We start from the raw sequence: 19,728 nt of genomic DNA, 5'->3' as shown, positions 1-19,728 counted from the left end.
TCTGTCTCCACGGATTTGCCTATTCTGGGCATTTAGATATAAATCAAACCATACAGTGTTGTGGTCCTTTGTGACTGGCTCCTTTCACTAGCATAATGTTTTTTTGTTTGTTTGTTTTTTTAAAGTATATAATCTATTATTTTTTTAAATTTTTTTATTCATTTATTTATTTTGGGCTGCATTGGGTCTTCGTTGCTGTTCGCGGGCTTTCTCTAGTTGCAGCGAGAGGGGGCTACTCTATGTTGCAGTGCACGGGCTTCTCATTGCGGTGGCTTCTCTTATTGCAGAGCACAGGCCCTAGGCACACGGGCTTCAGTAGTTGTGGCTCGCAGGCTCTAGAGCACAGGCTCAGTAGTTGTGGTGCACGGGCTTAGTTGCTCCACAGCACGTGGGATCTTCCTGGACCAGGGATCAAACCCGTGTCCCCTGCATTGGCAAGCAGATTCTTAACCACTGCACCCCCAGGGAAGTCCCTGCTCATAATGTTTTTAATGTTCACCCATGTTATTGGATATATCAGTACCTCATTCCTTTTTATGGCCAAATAATATTCCATTGAATGGATATACCACATTTTGCTTATCATTTACCATTTAATGGACATATGGGTTGTTTCCACTTTTTAGGTGTTTTGAATAATGCTGCTATGAACATTCGTGTATAAGCATTTGTGTGAACATAGTTTTCAATTCTCTTGGGTAATATATTTACCTAGGAGTAGAATTACTAGGTCGTATGGTAACTATTTTTAACCTTTTGAGGAAATGCCAGACTTTTCCAAGATACCTGCACCACTTTACCTTCCCACGAGCAATATTTGAGGATTCCAATTTCTTTGCTTCCTTGACACCACTTGTTATTTTCCAATTTCTTGACTATAGCCATCCTAATAGGTGTGAATTGATCCTCACTGTGGTTTTGATTTGTATTTTCTTAATGGCTAATGACGTTGGGCATCTTTTCATGCACTTATTGGCCCTTTGTATATCTTTGGAGAAGTATCTATACCCTTTGCCCATTTTTTAATTGGGGTGTCTTTTTATTATTGAGTTGTAAGAGTGTTTCATAGATTCTGTACACTATACTCTTATCGGATATATGATTTGCAAACATTTTCTCACTTTTTGTGGGTTTTGTCTTTTTAATTTTTTAAAATAGTGTTCTTTGAAGCACAAACGCTTAATTTTGTTGAAGTCCAATTTAACTATTTTTCTGCATTTTAAAAAAACCCTCAAACTCCTCCCATGTCAATACACATGGTCTGTGGCATTCCTTATCTGCATGGAACTTCGTTGTGTGGAACTCTACCATAATTTATTCAAGTGCTTTTTTATTAACCGACTGTCTTTTCGTTTCTTGTTGCTACAGATAGTAGTGCAGTGACCATTCTTGAGCATATATCTTAACCTTTTTTCAAGTAACTTCATAGGGTAAATTCTAGAAGTGGGATTCCTGGATCAAAGAGGGCATGTGTTTAAAAATCTTTGTAACTCTCTCAAACATTAGTATGATTGCCTGTTGCCTTCCATATACACACAACTGTATTGGCTCTGATGAGACTCTGCTTTTATGGAAAAGTTCCATTCAGAGCTGGATCATTATTTACTTAATTTTTCCCCTTTATAAGCTAACTGGGATACATATTTTTACCCAAATGTCTCTATTTCCCCAGGATAAGTTCTAAGAAGTAGAACTGCGAGTTCAAAGACAGGTGCAGCATTTTACCTGCTTGAGTGCTTATCTTTGCGTGTGTGTATTTCCCCCACAGTGCCAATGAAAACTTACTACCAGTGTTGGATGTTTGACCGTTGCAATTTCGCAGCCATTGCGAAAGCCTTAGAGGAGAAGGAGCTTAAGTACGACTGCTGCCAGAAGAACCTGTGTAACAAAAGTGACGGGACGAGTATATCAGGGAAAACAGCTCTGCTGGTCATCCTGCTGCTGGTGGTGGTCTGGAGCTTTTGTCTCTAAATCTACACCAGAAGGGCTTCTCCTAAATCTCCTGTTTCTGTATACTCCTCATTTCCTGTGCTGCTGCGTTCCAAAGGCTTTATATTTTCCAGCTGGATCCTGTTGGGAAAGACTAAAACTAGCTTGAGCAAGTTAGATTAGAGAGAGGAACTCAGAGGGACTCTGAAGACCAGTTCTGTTGGCAGAGAAGACCTGTTTGAGGGAAAAAGTTTGAGTGAAGTGCATGTGATTTGAGTAAAGTTGTATGCTTCTTACTCTGCTCTTTGCAGTGACAGCTTGAGTAGATTCTCTGCAGTCCTCAGCTATTTCCCTCTGGTTCCTTGGATGTAGTTAATGTGATCAGTACTTTTTTGGGTGACTGGGGCAGGGGGCTCCTTTTCAACAGTCTCTCACAAGGCATGCATTATTCTCGCCTTTCATGGTCCCTGTATTGCCAGGTAGGCATGGTGCATGTTCCAGGTGTGGGCTGTGGACAGTGAGATTCTTAATGACTGTTGTATTCTCAGCTAGAAGGTGACTGGCTGGGAAGGAGGTAAGCTTTCCAGATGGCAGGGCACAGAAGCACAAGGTTTATCTTTAGAGAGGTACCAGAGGCTGAAATCTGTGTTTTCTTCTGTCCCTAAATTTTGTATTGTCTTTGCTGTCTTTCAGTAGAAAAACGCAGTAACATAAATTAATGGTGTGTTAAAACTATCCCTCCCACTCCCCGTCTTTTTTATTGGAATGGTAGGCTGTCTTAGCTTTGTCACACACAGTTAAAAACTAAACATTTGAATATTCTATGTTACTTGTGACTTGCAGTTATTAAGGGTGCTTATTTTAAATGTTACTGGTAGGAAAACTCTTCATATGTGTGTGTATAATACATGAATGGAAAAGGAGGAGCCTTTGGGGTTGCGATTTGAGATTTCCAAATGTCATCATGAATAGTAACAGGTCTGCAGGGATGTGTTTTACCTGCCGACATCCAGCCTGTTGGCTCCTAGCTGAGTCAGCACAGATAGTGTCAAATACATCTGTAAGGGCTGTTAGCGTAATCACAAGTGCTGAGGCTTTCAGAAGCGCTACCGGTTTCCTAAAAAGTGATACACCTCTTCAGGAGGACAAAGTTTTGCCTCTTTCTTGTGGGTACTGGTGAATAATTTAAGATCCAGTAGACAGTGACATTTGTATGCTTACAGTCTTGGCTATATTTAACAGCATAGTCTGACTTCTGCCGACGCGAGTGGAATTTATTGATTAACATTTAAAAAAAACAAAAAAAAAACACCTTGATTATGTGATCTGTTGGACAAACCAGAATGAATACTGCCTTTCTGAAAATAAAATCTCATCAAATGCATGAGTGTGGTGATTGGCCCAAAGGGTAACAACATAGGTGACACGCCCAATGGTAGCAACTGAAAGAAGAGATCTTGGACAGTACCAGATTTCTTCTGTTGATGCCATTACTTAAACACAGACCAATAGAGGCTTCCTCATCAAAACCTAGCATTACCTTGGTGCTCTGTGTTCCCTATTGGCTCAGAGCTTTTCCTTACATCATCTTTAATCTTCTGTTCAAAGACAAAATACTAGGTGTGACTCTTTCCTCAATAGAACTTTTTCTGCCCAAGAAAGTACTGACCATGCCCACAGCAAAGTGGCTCATTTCATGCAGTGCCTTTTAGTTCCAAGGAACAAGAACCAATTTTGACTCACTTAAGCAGACAATGAATTTGGGGGAACTTTGAAGGGGCATTCAACCAGACTGCAAAAAACCAGTAGTCGGGGAGAGTTCCCTGGTGGTCTAGTGGTTAGGATTCAGTGCTTTCACTGTTGTGGCCCAAGTTCAATCCTGAGTCGGGGAACTGAGATCCCGCAAGCCATGCAGTACAGCCAAAAAATGTAAAACGTTAAAAAAAAGCCAGAGAGGAGGAGTCAAAATGGTGGTGTGGGAAGATGCGGAGATAGCGTCTCCCCACAAATAGGGCATCTGCCGGCCGCTGGTGGGGACTCTGACCCCCAAGGAGACGGGAGGAACCCCAAAGTGAACCAGTAGGACGTAGGGGGACCGAGGAGGGAGGAGGAGTGGAGAAGACAAGATCAGCACCCCTGAGGCCAGGGAGATCAGGAGAGGCATGTGGGAGGGACTCTGGGAAGAGCCGGAGAGGAGCAGAGGGCGATCGCCTTGCCCACTTGGGCACGGGGAGCCTGCTGAGCTCCCAGGCGGGTCCCCTGCCCTCCAAGGCTCTCCCATCCCCCACCCCCACCCCCGCCTGACTGCATTGGACCTGGGGACATAGGAAGGAAGCCAGGGAGATCAAGAGATGCAGGCGGGAGGGGTGCTCCCAGACCCCAGGCTGGAGGAGCAGGAGAGGAGAGGAGGGTGTTTGCCCCGCCCACTCGAGCCCAGGAAGCCTGCTGAGCTCCCAGTGAGGTTCGCTGCCCTCAGACGGGGATGGGGGGGCACGCCTGGGCCCCTTCTGTTCCTTGAGCCTAAGCCCCACCCCCCACAGCCCCCAGGGCCTTTTCCAGCCCTGTGGGTCCTGAGCATAGGCCTTCCCCACTGCCCAAAACTTGCCCTTGATTAGGCCCCGCCCTCCACAGCCAAGGCCTACCCCCCCCTTTTTTTCCTTTCCCTCCTCTTTTTTACTATTTTGGTACTGATGTACCTTCCAGTTGTTGATTCATCTGTATTTTTATTTTTATATTCTTTCTAACATATCTGTTAGTTTCCTAGTCTAATTTTATTTTTTACTCTGTTCTTTCTCTCTTTTTTTTCTTGTCACCCCACACGGCTTGCAGGATCTTGATTTGCGAGCCTGGGGTCGGGGGGAAGCTCCTGTGGTGGGAGCTCTGAGTCCAAACCACTGGACTAACAGAGAACCTCAGACCCCAGGGAATAGTCATCGGAGTGAGGTCTCACAGAGTTCCTCATCTCAGCACCAAGATCCAGCTCTACCCAATAGCCTACAAACTCCAGTGTTGGAAGCCTCAGGCCAAACAACCAGTAAAACAGGAACACAATCCCACTCATAAAAAAGAGAGAGAGAGAGAGAGACAGCAAAAAAATATGTCACAGATGAAGGAGCAAGGTAAAAACCTACAAGACCAAATAAACGAAGAGGAAATAGGCAATCTACCTGGAAAAGAATTCAGAGTAATGATAGTAAAGATGATCCAAAATCTCAGAAATAGAATGGAAGCACAGATTGAGAAAATACAAGAAATGTTTAACAAAGGTCTAGAAGAACTAAAGAACAAACAGAGATGAACAACACAATAATTGAAATGAAAAATACATTAGAAGAAATCAATAACAGAATAACAGAGGCAATAGAACAAATAAGTGAGCTGGAAGACAAAATGGTAGAAATAACTGCCAAGGAGCAGAATAAAGAAAAAGAATGAAAAGAATTGAAGACAATCTCAGAGACCTCTGGGATAACACTAAATGCACTAACATTTGAATTATAGGGGTCCCAGAAGAAGAAGAGAAAAAGAAAGGGTCTGAGAAAATGTTTGAAGAGATTACAGTGGAAAACTTCCCTAACATGGGAAAGGAAATAGTCACCCAGGTTCAGGAAGCACAGAGGTCCCATACAGGATAAACCCTAGGAAAAACACACCAAGACACATATTAAACTAACAAAAATTAAATTCAAAGAAAAAATATTAAAAGCAGCAAGGGAAAAACAAAATAACATACAAAGGAATCCCCATAAAGTTATCAGCTGATTTTTCAGTGGAAACTCTGCAGGCCAGAAGAGAGTGGCAGGATATACTTAAAGTGATGAAAGAGAAAAATCTACAACCAAGATTACTCTACCCAGCAAGGACCTCATTCAGATTCGATGGAGAAGTCAAAAGCTTTTCAGACAAGCAAAAGCTAAGAGAATTCAGCACCACCAAACCAGCTTTACAACAAATGCTAAAGAAACTTCTCTAAGCGGGGAAACACAAAAGAAGAAAAAGACCCACAAAAACAAACCCAAAACAATTAAGACAATGGTAATAGGAACATACATATCGACAACTACCTTAAATGTAAATGGATTAAATGCCTTAACCAAAAGACACAGACTGGCTGAATGGATACAAAAACAAGACTTGTATATATGCTGTCTACAAGAGACCCACTTCAGACCTAGGGACACAAACAGACTGAAAGTGAGGGGGTGGAAAAAGATATTCCATGCAAAAGGAAATCAAAAGAAAGCTGGAGTAGCAATTTTCATATAAGACAAAATAGAATTTAAAATAAAGAGTATTACAAGAGACAAAGAAGGACACTACATAATGATCAAGGGGTCGATCCAAGAAGAAGATATAACAATTGTAAATATTTATGCACCCAACATAGGAGCACCTCAATACATAAGGCAAATGCTAACAGCCATAAAAGGGGAAACTGACAGTAACACAATAAGAGTAGGAGACTTTAACACCCCACTTTCACAATCTACAGATCATCCAAAGTGAAAATAAATAATGAAACAAAAGTTTAAATGACACAATAGAGCAGATAGATCTAATAGATATTTATACAACATTCCACTGAAAAGTGGCAGAATACACTTTCTTCTCAAGTGCACATGGAACATTCTCCAGGATAGATCACATCTTGGGTCACAAATCAAGCCTCGGAAAATTTAAGAAAATTGAAATCATATCAAGCATCTTTTCTGACCACAACGCTATAAGATTGGCAATCAGTTACAGGAAAAAAACTGTAAAAAAAAAAACACACAAATACATGGAGGCTCAACAGTGCACTACTAAATAACCAAGAGATCATTGAAGAAATTAAAGAAGAAATTAAAAAATACATAGAAACAAATGACAACGAAAACACAACGAACCAAAACCTATGGGATGCAGCAAAAACAGTTCTAAGAGGGAAGTTTATAACAATTCAACCTCACCTCAAGAAACAAGAAAAATCTCAAACAATCTAACCCTACACTTAAAACAACTAGAGAAAGAAGAACAAAGAAAACCCAAAGTCAGTAGAAGGAAAGAAATCATGAATATCAGAGCAAAAATAAATGAAATAGAAATGAAGAAAACAATAACAAAGATCAATAAAACTAAAAGCTGATTCTTTGAGAAGATAAACAAAATTGATAAACCCTTAGCCATACTCATCAAGAATAAAAGGGAGAGGGAGGGTGCAAATCAATAAAATTAGAAATGAAAAAGGAAAAATCACAACTGACATTGCAGAAGTACAAAGGCTTATAAGAGACTACTACAAAAAACTATATGCCAATAAAATGGACAACGACGAAGAAATGGACATATTCTTGGAAAGGTACAATTTTCCAAGACCGAACCACAAAGAATTAGAAGATATAAACAGACCTATCACAAGTAAGAAACGGTAATTAAAAATCTTCAAGCAAACAAAAGTTCAGGACCAGATGGCTTCACAGGTGAATTCTATCAAACATTTAGAGAAGAGCTAACACCTACCCTTCTCAAACTCTTCCAAAATATAGCAGAGGGAGGAACACTCCCAAACTCATTCTATGAGGCCACCATCACCCAGATACCAAAACCAGACGAAGATGTCACAAAGAAAGAAAACTACAGGCCAATATCACTGATGAACATAGATGTAAAAATCCTCAACAAAATACTAGCAAACAGAATCCAACAGCACATTAAAAGGATCATACATCATGATCAAGTGGGGTTTATCCCAGGAACACAAGGATTCTTCAATATACACAAATCAATCAATATTATAAACCATATTAACAAATTGAAGAATAGAAACCATATGATCATCTCAGTAGATGCAGAAAAAGCTTTTGACAAAATTCAACACCCACTTATGATAAAAACCCTCCAGAAAGTAGGCATAGAGGGAACTTACCTCAACATGATAAAGGCTATATATGACAAACCCAGAGCCAACATCATTCTCAATGGTGAAAAACTGAAACCATTTCCTCTAAGATCAGGAACAAGACAAGGTTGCCCACTCTCACCACTCTCTGCGAGGGCTTCCTGCCTTTTCTTAGAAAGGAAAATATTAAGTACAGTTGTCTTTTACTGACAGTTAGATTACCCAATGGTGTGAGCTTTACATACCTAGTTAGACCTTTCCAGAAACAGGAGGTAATTTCAAAACACTGTGTTTGCCAGTCTGTTTCAAAAGGCCCACTGATTCTTGTAAATATTTTGTTTCAGGATAGTAGCTGTTAAGTGCATGGAGTTTGCCTTTGGGAACCTCAATTCGGATCCTGTCTCTTCCACTAATTGGCTATGTCTCTGGACAAGTTTTTGTTTATTTTATTTATTTATTTTTAAGATTTTTCTTTTTTTGATGTGGACCATCTTTAAAGTCTTTATTGAATTTGTTACAATACTGCTTCTGTTTTATGTTTTGGTTTTTTGGCCGTGAGGCATGTGGGATCTTAGCTCCCGGACCAGGGAGCGAACCCACACCCCCTGCATTGGAAGGTGAAGTCTTAATCACTGGACCACCAGGGAAGTCCCTGGACAAGTTTTCTAAACACCTCTGAGCTCTGGCTTCCTGCACCTACCTCAGAGAATTGTTGTGAGGCTTGAGGTCATGCATCTGTCGTGTCCAGCAGGTGGGAAGTGGACTATAATAAAAATGTAGGTTACCTGGAGCACAGGGTTGTTGACGCTCCAGGGGTCTCAGAATCTACAGGGAACCACAGTGTGTTTACTAACCTCTGGCTTTGACCAAAGTAGAAGCTGACCAGAGATGACCTTTAACATTTTCTTAGAGGATTATTCACCATAAACTGTTTATTTATCTAAATAAATGTAAAGCTTCCTATTCATAGGCACATGTTGTTTTGGAATAAAATAAATGACCACAGTACTTAACTTCCAGGTCAGTGTCTACAAGGATCCCTTGTAGGTAAGGATGTTCTTTTCCCACCTGGCAGCTGGGGAGTCCAGAGCCTCTGGGAGAGGGGGTGGGACAGCATGAACCCTACAGGGGGCGAGTGCACTGACCTGGGAAACTCAAGACTCTGATTGTGGAGTAGGGAGCTTCCTTCCTGTGATCAGCTTCCCTGGGGGTGCTGCTTTTCCCACCCTTGCTATTATCAGCCATGTGCAAGTTAGCCAACCCCAGCATGCTGATCCTGTATGTGAGCAGTGTTGGCTTACGGTGCTATGACCAGAACTGGAGCTTAGCATTGTAATTTGTAAACTCTACTAGGGTAGACAGAATGGGACCGGCTCCAAATTTTTGAACGGGGAGCATAGTGGGTCACAACTTGAGGGCTTAACCGTGTGCCAGCACTAGTCTAGGCACTGTATTTATATGAGTTCATTTAATTTTTTTCAGTAACTATGCAATAGTATTGCCTATACCCAAACCCATCAGAGTGTTTACAAACTACAGTCCCTGCCCATTTCACTGAGTGGGACAGTGGGGCCCAGGTGACTCGCCCTTGGATTCAGTAAGATTGCTTGAACTAGTTTGAGAAAGTTTCTGTTCTTTGCAACCAGACATCCCTGATGAAGACAACTACGAGTGAGAAGGGTTAACTGGCAGTTGCTAACTAAACCCCTTCCTCCCTGAGCTATAGGAAGCAGTTAAGAGTACACTAAAAATTGGAATGGAAATAATACGTATATTATGTGAATAAAGTAGCTTTGAGATTTTTTTTTTTAGTTTAGGTTTACAGTAAAGCCTAAACTGCAACAGACCTTTACTTAAAAGCTGTACATATGCAGCATAGTTGAAAAGAGTCCTTTTTATGCCTCTATCACTGGCTAGCTCTGAGGTCTTGAGCATACTACCTCACCACTCTGAGCCTCTGTATCGTCATCAGTTGTAACAGTGGTACCTACAGTAAAGGACATTTGACTTTTAGCCACTTGGCATCTCTCCTCCTCCCCTCTTGTAACAGAGCCATAATTACCTTTTGGGGAATTACTTTCACCCTTTAAGTGCAGTCTTGGTGGAACTGTTAATAAAGTTGTTCTAACCACTGGTCCCAACCACTGCGCCTCCTCTAGCCAAAAGACAGGCATGTTCTCTCCAGGAATTTGAGTCTTGAATTATGCAAGGGTTGATAAAAATTTTTTGGTTGAAGCTGTGAGTCTGAGGAAAGGTACAAGTAACAGAAAACCCAATTTAGAGTAGTTTAATCAGATAGAGTCTGGTTTCCTTGCATAAACAATCTGGAGGTGGGCAGCCACTAGTGTTGTTTTAGCTGCTCAGTGATGTCTGGGCTGGGATATTTGTGCTATTTTTGGTCTTTCCCTCCTGATCACAAAGTGACTGCAGAAGTGTCAGCATTGCATCTGGGTTCTAGGCAGGCAAAGGAGATGAGGCGAAAGCTTCAGTTGTTTCTGTCCCTCTTATAAGGAAAGTGCAATCTTTCCCAGAAAGCTCCCAGGTACCTTCTTCATGTCTTCTGACTAGAACTGTGTCTCATGGCTATTCCTAGCTGCACGGGGGCTGGCACAGTTTCCAGCCTCTGTAGGGGAAGGCAACGAGGGAAAAGGGTTTAAAACAGTCATTGCGAATAGCCAGCCAATAGCATCTACCACCCCATTGGCCACACTGAACAGGCTACTGATTCCTTCCTCCTACCTGGTCTCTGCACCTTCTAAACCTAATTCTTTTTTTTTAAAAATAAATTTATTTATATTTGGCTGTGTTGGGTCTTTATTGCTGTGCGCGGGCTTTCTCTAGTTGAGGTGAGCGGGCGCTACTCTTCGTGGTGGTGCGAGGGCTTCTCATTGCGGTGGTTTCTCTTGTTGTGGAGCACGGGCTCTAGGCGCATGGGCTGTAGTAGTTGTGGCTTGTGGGCTCAGTAGTTGTGGCTTGCAAGCTCTAGAGCTCAGGCTCAGTAGTTGAGGCACCTGGGCTTAGCTGCTCCGGGGCATGTGGAATCTTCCCGGAACAGGGCTTGAACCCATGTACCCTGCACTGGCAGGCAGATTCCCAACCACTGCACCACGAGGGAAGCCCTAAACCTAATTCTTAAGCTTTTAATTCCATGAGCTGTCTCACAGACCTCTGTGTAAATCCTCAGTATCAACCTCTGTTGCTTGTGAACAGAAAATTCTGACAGACCTACCCCTGTAAGTGTTACTGTCAGGATACATGAAAACACAGTAAGTGGACAATAAGTGTTAGTGACAATTATTTCACCCAAGCTTGCATAGCTGGTTCATGCTGGTTGATGGGACTTAGACTCAGCTCTTATCTTCCAAACCCCTGTACTCTCCATGCCAGGGAATCTGCCTCCCAGGCTTCAGTTTATTAAAAACTGTACTTACTCTGCAAATGCAGAGGAACACATCCACCAAGAGAAACAAGAATAAGGGCTGGGCTGCATTTTTTAGAAACTTTCTTGAAATCGTGGATGCTGGGAAGGGAGGTGGGAATGCCTGCTCCCTACCCACGCCCAGGTTCAGACCAACACAATGGTTACTTCAAATGAGTAATAAAGAAAAGACTGTTCCATGCTTCCCAGAATAGCTGGGCCCTTGAACTGTGGCACAAACAACTTCCAGTTAGAGCCAGCCCCCTGCCAGGAAGAGGACGGGAAGCCAGAGGGCAGGAAGGTGGCCCTGCCTGCGGGCTGAGAGAACAGTTGGGAGGCTGTAGCAGGGAGTGGTGAAGAGACTGAGCACTGGAGCCAGCCTGCCTGTGTGGAACACTAGCTCTGACGCTAACCAACCACAGGACCTCAGGTAAGTTACTTAACCTTGTGTGCCTCAGTTTCCTCACCTGGAAAATGGGGATAACATCACCTACTTCTAGGGGTTGTTAGAAAGACGAAATTAGTGAAGACAAGTACCTGGCACGCAGTAGCCGCTCTTTATGTGTTTACTACTATAGGGACAGAGTAAAGGGACAAAGTAGGTGATTAAATAGTTCATCCCAAAGGGGATCTTAAATAGAAAGAACAGTATGGAAGACCCCTGTAAGTTCATGATCACTCAAGAAAGCAGGCTTGCTTAGCAACAAAACCAAGCAGGCTTGCCTAGCAACAAAACCACACAGACTTGCTTGGCAAAAAAACCATAACACAGAAGCATGAGACATGCCCCCAAACAATAAAACAATTGTGGAATGAGTCCTACATCACGCCCCTTGAAGTCAGCAAGTTAATCGTCCTTGAGAAGGGGATTTATCTGCTTGTACTAAGAGCAGAAATATAGGAGAAAGGTGACATTATACTGAAACCTGAGATGATTTACCATATCTTACTATATGTTACCACCTTTTTGCTCACTTCCACAGCACCATGACAGTTCCAGGTTGACTATCTAGGGACAAGAAACCCCGCCCCCCCGCCCTGCTGTGGAGGAGGAGCTAATGATGGAAGCTTGATGTTTACTCAAGAATGAGGAAGAAGGTGTTCTTCTCCCCCTCTCCCCTCTTCCTTTGATTATAAAACTGTAGCCCACTAAGTTCTCAGGGTGTCACTCCCTTGCCTGCCAGCTTGTATTTCTCACAAGCATCCTTTACTAATAAACTCTTTCCTTACCTGTCACTCTGCCTCTCACTGAATTCTGTGCCAAGACAGGAGAACCTATGCTCTACTAAGTCCCGAAACGCATTCTGCGATTTCACTACCACTGTCTTCAGCAGGACAACAGGGAATCAGCTTCTAGGGTGTAGGGCTTTTCAATCTGGAGTGGGTTTGATTTTCGAGGAGAGATCCCCTGCTCCATTTTTCTCATCAATTTACCAGGACCTAATGGTGAATTAAGGAATCCATGTGTAACTGAATACTAATCATAGTCACACCTCATTGAGCACCCGTGATGTGTCCCAGGTACTGCTTATACATATTTTCATCAAATACACCAACCTTGTGATGTAGATATTATCTTCATTTTATAGGTCAGAAAATGGAGGATCAGGGAGGTGGCATGACCTTCGCAGAGTCACAAGGGGTCCTGATTCAGACACGACTCTTGTCTCGGTTCAGGCTGCTATAACAAAAATACCATAGACTGGGTGGCTTAAACAACAAACATTTATTTCTCATAGTTCTGGAGGCTGGGAAGTCCAAGATCACAGCTCCAGTGTATTTGGTGTCTGGTGAGACCCCACTTCCTGGTTCATAGGTGGCTGTCTCCTGTGCCCTCATGTGGCGGAAGGGACAAGGGGGCTCTCTTTTCTAAGGTCACTCATCCCATTCAGGAGGGCTCTTTCTTCATGCCCTAACCACTTCCTAATACCCTCCCACTGGGAGTTAGGATTTCAGCATATGAATTTGGGTGGGACACAAACATTCTCTTCATAAAAAACTCTGTTGTACTCCAAGCCACAAACACTGCATGTCCCTAAAAGCCACCGGGAGCCAAGGCAGGCATGGCAAATCGTGACACACCCCTCAAGAGGCGGAGACCCTAGTGAAGTTGTGACGGCCAGCAGTGTGTCTAGATGCAGTTAGAGTGATGGAGGGGAAGGGGACTCCCAGGGGAGGCTTTCTGTACCATCTCCAGCAGTCCCATGACGGAGAGAACCAGGTGAATAGCACCCCAGGTACTCCCAGGACCTTCTGGAGAGGGCTGTGGCAATGGAAAATTACAAACCCCAACTGCAGAGAGGCAGCCTGGGTTAAATAGAAAATTTAAATCGGAGTGTTGAGAGGAACTTACATCCCGCAGCGTCATGATTCTTAAGAGTGACCCTCCTGGCCCCTCTTCTCCAGAGAGTGGAGGAAGGACTGCCCTGCTTAGTGAGTTTGGAGAAAGGACCAGGTCGGTTCTTGGCCAGCTCTTCACTGTGCCGGTAAAGGCCCCTTCCCTGCACACGAGGCCTGTGGTTTTCCCAGAGGGCCTTGCGCAGCGTGGGTGAGCTCACCTGAGAGGTGCAGTATCAGGAAGCCCACCTGGCTGCCAGACCAGTAGCAGCATCCTCCAGCTGACCTTTAGCAGCAAAAAAGGACTCGTGTGTGTCTTTCTCAGTTGGTTCCAAATGCAGGCAGGGGGCAGGGGTGTTAGGAATTGTGTCCCTCAAGTCCCAACAGGATGGCACTTAATGGAGATTTGGGGGAAGAGGCAGGTGATACAAGAGCTTTAGACCGCAGGGAGAGAAGAGTTCTGTTTAAAATGCATGCAAGCCTGCTCATCTTTTCATTAGCAACTTGAATTTCCCGGACCTTTGTTTGCAGAAATAATCGGTAGGGTTCTGCCTTAACTACCATGGTTTGTTATGACCCCAGATGGACTTCACCTCCAAACTGGGGTTTATCTCAGTGTTTGTTCATTGCGGCGCCTGAGTTTTCTTGTAGTGTGGTTGTTAGAGGAAACAACCTTTTTAACCCATTGTCTCATACAACTGTGTTATAAGCAAGACATCCAGTATCAAATCTGTTTAGATTATCTTGGGGTTAAGAAAAAACATTTGGAAAGTTTTTCTCTTTGAATGGATAAATACAAGTAAAAACATGTGATTATGTCACATCATTTAAAAAACATAATGTGGGCTTCCCTGGTGGCGCAGTAGTTAAGAATCCGTGTGTCAATGCAGGAGACACGGGTTCGAGCCCTGATCCGGGAAGATCCCACATGCCGCGGAGCAACCCGTGCGCCACAACTACTGAGCCCGTGCTCTAGAGCTCATGCTCCGCAACAAGAGAAGCCACCGCAATGAGAAGCCTGCACACCGCAATGAAGAGCAGCCCCCGCTCGCTGCAACTAGAAAGCCCGTGTGCAGCAACAGAGACCCAACGCAGCCAAAAATAAATTAATTAATTAAAAATAATAGTTTAATAATATTATTTAATCATATTATTTTATTATTTAATAATATTAGTAGTAGTAAATAATATAGTTTAATAAAAATAAACTATAAAAAACATAATGCAAAATCTCTTTCCATTCTAAGGATCTTCAATAGGTAATAACAAGTGCTAACATTTACTGAGTAGGTATTACGGCCAGGTACTTAGATTGTCTCATTTAATCTTGCCAATCCAAGCAATTAGGTACCATCACTAGTCCCATTATATAGATGAAAAACAGGTTCAGAAAGGTTCAACCTACACAGCCAAATACATAGTGGATCCAGGGCTCAGTCCCAGGTCTGAGTCCCAAACCCTGGTTCTTACCACTACTATGGTTCCTACTACTGTAGGAATGGAAAAAAAAACTTTTCCTCGACTCCCTTAGGTTCAGTAGCTGGGTCATGAGAATTAAAGTAGCAAAAGACAGATTAACAGGAGAAAAGATTTATTATGTATGCATATGTGGGCCTTACAGAAAAGTAATGAAAACCCAAAGAAGTGTTTAGGCTTGAGAGCTCAGAAACCATTTCAACAAAGGGTGTTAAATTGCGAACAAATGATAAGACAAAGGGAAAGGGGTTTGGATTTCTAGGCCTTTTAATTTCTAGGTAAATGGTGGGAAGGTAAGTATATGGGGGAAACTTATGGAAGACAAGGGTTGTTTGGTAAGGTCTGTTATGCAGGCTCAAGTTAGTGCCATCTCCAGTAATAAGGGTCATCTCTTCTTCCTGGCACGGGAGAGGGAGTTGGGGACACCTTCACTAAGGGAAATTTATTTTCTTTACAAAGGAAATTTTGTTACCTTTACAAAGGGAAATTTATGGCCTGCTTTTAGGCCATAAAAGGAGAGGAGGAAGTTCCTCCTGTGTCTGCTTTTTTCAATTGCCAACTTAAAATAATTCTGATGCCAAAGTGGCATATTTGGGGGTGGTATATTGTGATCCCCTTCAGTTCCCACAACACTGTTTTAAAAGTGTCCAAATATTTATTGAATCTTATTATATGCTCATTATAGGATCTTTGAGCTGGACGCTTGCCCTCAAGGAGCTTACAGGTAAGTGTGGGGAGGAAAATCTTCTCAGCTTCAGACAAGCCCCTCAGTGGGGGTTGCTGCTCCTTACATTTGGACAGAGTTTCTAAGTTTACAAGTGCTTCACACACACTATTCTGTCTTCCATCTGATTATCACAAACAACCCTATGAGGCAGCCTGGTTCTCTTATTTTTATTTTACAGAAAGCCATCTTAGAAGTCAAGCAACTTGTCCATCTTGGATATCTGATTCTCTCTGCTTTGCTGCCAAACACACACACACACACACACACACACACACACACACACACACAGAGCATTTGCTAGTGGAGCTGGTACTGACTCAGATCTTGACTGGCCAACAGTCTAAACTGGCCCCCACCCATCTTTGTTCATTTACATCAATATCATTAGGCGGACGTTTTCAAGGAAATTTACTCACTCTCAGTCTATGATTAGTACAGGCTACTCATCTATATGAGATGGGCATGTCCCTTGGACAGTATGTCCAAGACACCCTAAAGAACAGCTGAGCTGTTCGAGGGCCATTCTGCAGGATTTCCTTTTGGTGGTTCGTTTACTCCCTGTTAGCTCCTGATAATGAATGTTCGGAAGAGAACTAAACTACATTTCATTGAAGACACCTAGTTCAGATCTATTCCAAATCCATACCAGGGTCCCTTTCTTCCAGAATCGTCCAGAACACTGGGAAATTTGGTAGAAACATGGGTTGGCTCTAACAGCCATTCCCATCTACCCTCTTCTTCTGTTGTAAAGGAGGAAAAGTCAGACACTCCTGTGCCTAAACTTCTTTGCAATGAGGAGTGGTAAGGGAAGTCTGCTGGGGCAGGGGGCAAGTTTCTAGGAATTTTTTTCTCCCTATAGAAGGAGAGGAAGACTGAAGAAAGTTTTCTCTCGGAGTTCTGACCAGCTCCCAGCTTCCTACTTTTGCATGAAGTTATGGCGGGATGCGAGAGCAGGCGCCAGGGGTGCAATAGCTCGGTTGTGAGGCTTGCGGAATCTAGGGGTGGTAGGAGGAGTCGTGGGGCGGGATCTGGAGGACCCGGACCTGTCGTCGAGGATGTTGGCGGAGCGCCCGGAGGGAACGGGCCGCACATCAGGGCGTACGTGCGGGATTTCCCTTTCCAGCTACTCCGCTGGCTTCTCACTCTAGGGGCGCGTCGGTGGGCGTGGTCATATTCTGGGGCGTGGCCAGCGGGGCTTTAGAATCTTGATTGTTTGGGGCGGGGCCGGGCGAAAGGGTGGGGGTCGCTCTCCCTCGGGGCGTGGCCTGTGGAACCTCAGAACCAGGGTGACTCGGGGCCAGGGCTCGCGTCTCCCGGCACGGGGTTCCTCCCACTCACCTTCCAGTTCAAAAGATGCCGAAGGGGCGGCGCGGCAGCCAGAGCCCCACGAGGAGCCAGCGGCCGGCCCCGCCCCTCTACTTCCCGTCCCTCTATGACCGCGGCATCTCCTCGTCCCCGCTCAGCGACTTCAACATCTGGAAGAAGCTCTTCGTGCCGCTGAAGGCGGGAGGGGCGCCGGCGGGCGGGGCGACTGGGAGCCAGCCTCTGCCCCAGGCGCTCCCTGCCCCAGCGCCCCTGCCGCCACCGCCGCCTGGCCTGGGTTCCCCCAGTGAGCGCCCCTGTCCCCCGCCCTGGCCCTCCGGCCTGGCCTCCATCCCCTACGAGCCTCTGCGCTTCTTCTACTCGCCACAGCCGGGGCCCGAGGTGGCTGTCTCGCCCCTGGCCCCCGGCCCCACGACCCCCCGGCTAGCCTCTGCCTCCCATCCCGAGGAGTTGTGCGAGCTGGAGATCCGGATTAAGGAGCTGGAGCTGCTCACCATCACTGGGGACGGCTTCGACTCCCAGCGCTGTGTGTAACCTCGGCCGAGCCCACCCTTAGCCTGCCTCTGCTCCCTCCTTGGCTCCATGCCCCCTGAGCCCCTCACCCTCAGTGTGGCCTTGGGCTCAGACTCCAGCTTCCAGGAATCCCTGATCCCAAACCGATCCCCTCAGAACCCAGACACTCCATCCTGGATTTCAACCGATTCCTTTGCCCACCATAAATCTGGACTTCACGGCCCCCTTTGCCCCAAATTCCAGCCTCCCTCCGTCCTGAGCCCTTTTGTTAGTCTGGACTCTGAGCCTCTAAACCTGGAACTCTGTCCATCACAACCCCCAAGTTGAACTTTAAGCCTCCTGCACAGTGATACTAACACCCTGGAGTTTCGCACACCGCTCCCCCACCCCCTCCCGAGACACACAGCCCCTGTCTCTAGAGACCTGACTTTTAGTGTTTATCTTAAACTGGGGTCCTCAATGGGAGGAGGGGGAAGTAGGTGAGGGTCAGTTGATCTGTAGGGGGAAGTGTAAGACCCAGAAGGCCCAAGGATGTTCACTGAGGAGTTTGGGCATCCTCAATTTCTCACTGCTGGAAGGTAGCCTCCTGTGACCCCTGGCCGCCCTTTCACCAGGGTCCTTGCCTCTGCCGTCTGGTCTAAGGTCTGAAGTCTTGGGCAGACCAGAGCAGACCAGCTGTACTGATGTGGGCAGGATTCCTCTACTGCGCAGACTTGAGTCCTTGATGTTAGAGAGTAAAGTTGTTAAACCCAATTCTACTCCCAGAAGGACCAAGCTGCACTGTAGAATATTCTGCTCCCAGATGGACCAAACAGCCATAGGCTGTTCCACAGATTTTGTCCTTCCCAACACCTTGTCTGGCTAAGGCTAGCCCCTGACCACTGGAAAAGGGCAGATGGTTCTAGAAAGACCATCCCCATTATTGTGAAATAACAGACACGTTTAGGTCCATGTGGCCGTAGGAATGGTCCCCAATTCATCAGGCACCCTGTAATGTCTCCTTCCTCACATCCTCGGGAAGAAAACTCCAGGAATACTTGGGCTTTTCTGAGTCCTGGATTTCTCAACCACCTATTCTCCACTTTGACGTGTTTTGGCTGTTAGGGTTTTTTTCCCCTCACCCACCTTGGGTCATAATGGGTTTGGGGCTCATGTAGGGAGCACACAATTGCTTCCCAGAAGCTTGCTTTGGAAGTGTTAGAAAAAGCCCTTATGTCTCCTACAGCTAAGTTTGTTTTGCTCTCCTGCAGATAAATTCTTGAAAGCGCTGAAAGATGAAAAGTTACAAGGCCTGAAGATGAGGCAGCCTGGAAAGAAGTCGGCCTCTCTCTCCTGAGGAGCTGCCCACCAGAGCCTAAGCAGCGGCCTCCTTAGGTGTTAGTGCTTAGATAATGTACCCCGTTTGTTGTCATTTCAAAGATCGTTATTTTTTGTTCTGTATTTACTGCTGTTCTTGTTGATCCCAGCACATACTCTACATACAGTGCCCACTTGAGTGGTAAAGCTCATGGTCTCTCTCCTGTCTGTGCTGCTGCTGGGGAAGCACTCTCACGGGGGCTGGAAGCTGCTGCCCAGCTGGCATTCAAGGGAGGAGGGGATCCCCAACACTGCCAAGTCGGGGTGGGGGGACTGGGAAAAGCCAAGGGCAACATATATTTGGATCTGTTGCTGTGACCCTGCTCGGAAAGGCTCTTTGAGGACTGGGACAAGGGCTTAGTTTGTTTCAAACAGCTTTAGTCCTTGGAAATGTTTTTAGTTTTTAAATGGTTTTTGGAGCACAAAACTCTTTGATAATCTGATCAAAGACACGGTCGTTCCTAGAAATTCATGTAGTCAAGAAATATTTGAGTGCATGTTATGTGCTAGGCGCCTTCCTAGGCTCTTGGGGCTGGGGGGTGCAGACAATAAATATAAGTAAACCATAATAGGGTATCAGAAGATGACAGGCTAAGGGGAAAACAAAAAGAGTAGGGGTGAGGATGGTCCTGAGGGTAGGAGGAAAGCAGGGTTTCTTGAAGAGGCAACATCTAAACAAGGTTTGACAAAGGTTAAGGGCGACAGCCAGGTGACAACCTGGGGGCATGTTTCAGGGTGAAGGGCAGGTGCGAAGGCTGAAGGTGGGATGCT

General features: G+C 44.9%; 1 protein-coding gene across 14 annotated transcripts in view; it reads left to right on the top strand.

Annotated features, from left to right (window-relative positions):
- Positions 1 to 19,104, top strand: part of LOC101338055 (uncharacterized protein C11orf91) — a 37,234-nt gene extending 18,130 nt beyond the window's left edge. For 3 of the 14 annotated variants that reach the window (XM_073808750.1, XM_019948360.2, XM_073808751.1), the window contains 3 exons: positions 15,724 to 15,762; positions 16,628 to 17,614; positions 18,852 to 19,104. In XM_073808750.1, the coding sequence (XP_073664851.1) occupies positions 17,119 to 17,614; positions 18,852 to 18,937 (582 nt within the window). In that variant the 5' untranslated portion in view covers positions 15,724 to 15,762; positions 16,628 to 17,118 and the 3' untranslated portion in view covers positions 18,938 to 19,104. Of the gene's footprint in view, positions 1 to 1,768; positions 11,656 to 12,208; positions 12,324 to 15,723; positions 15,763 to 16,624; positions 17,615 to 18,851 lie in introns of those variants that run through there. The other 11 variants (XM_073808746.1, XM_019948359.2, XM_073808747.1 and 8 more) reach the window with 7 other exon arrangements.
- Positions 19,105 to 19,728: the final 624 nt, after the last annotated feature.

The sequence above is a fragment of the Tursiops truncatus genome, chromosome 8 (assembly GCF_011762595.2).
Source record: "Tursiops truncatus isolate mTurTru1 chromosome 8, mTurTru1.mat.Y, whole genome shotgun sequence".
NCBI lineage: Eukaryota > Metazoa > Chordata > Mammalia > Artiodactyla > Delphinidae > Tursiops > Tursiops truncatus.
This window is presented reverse-complemented; position numbering and strand designations above follow the sequence as displayed.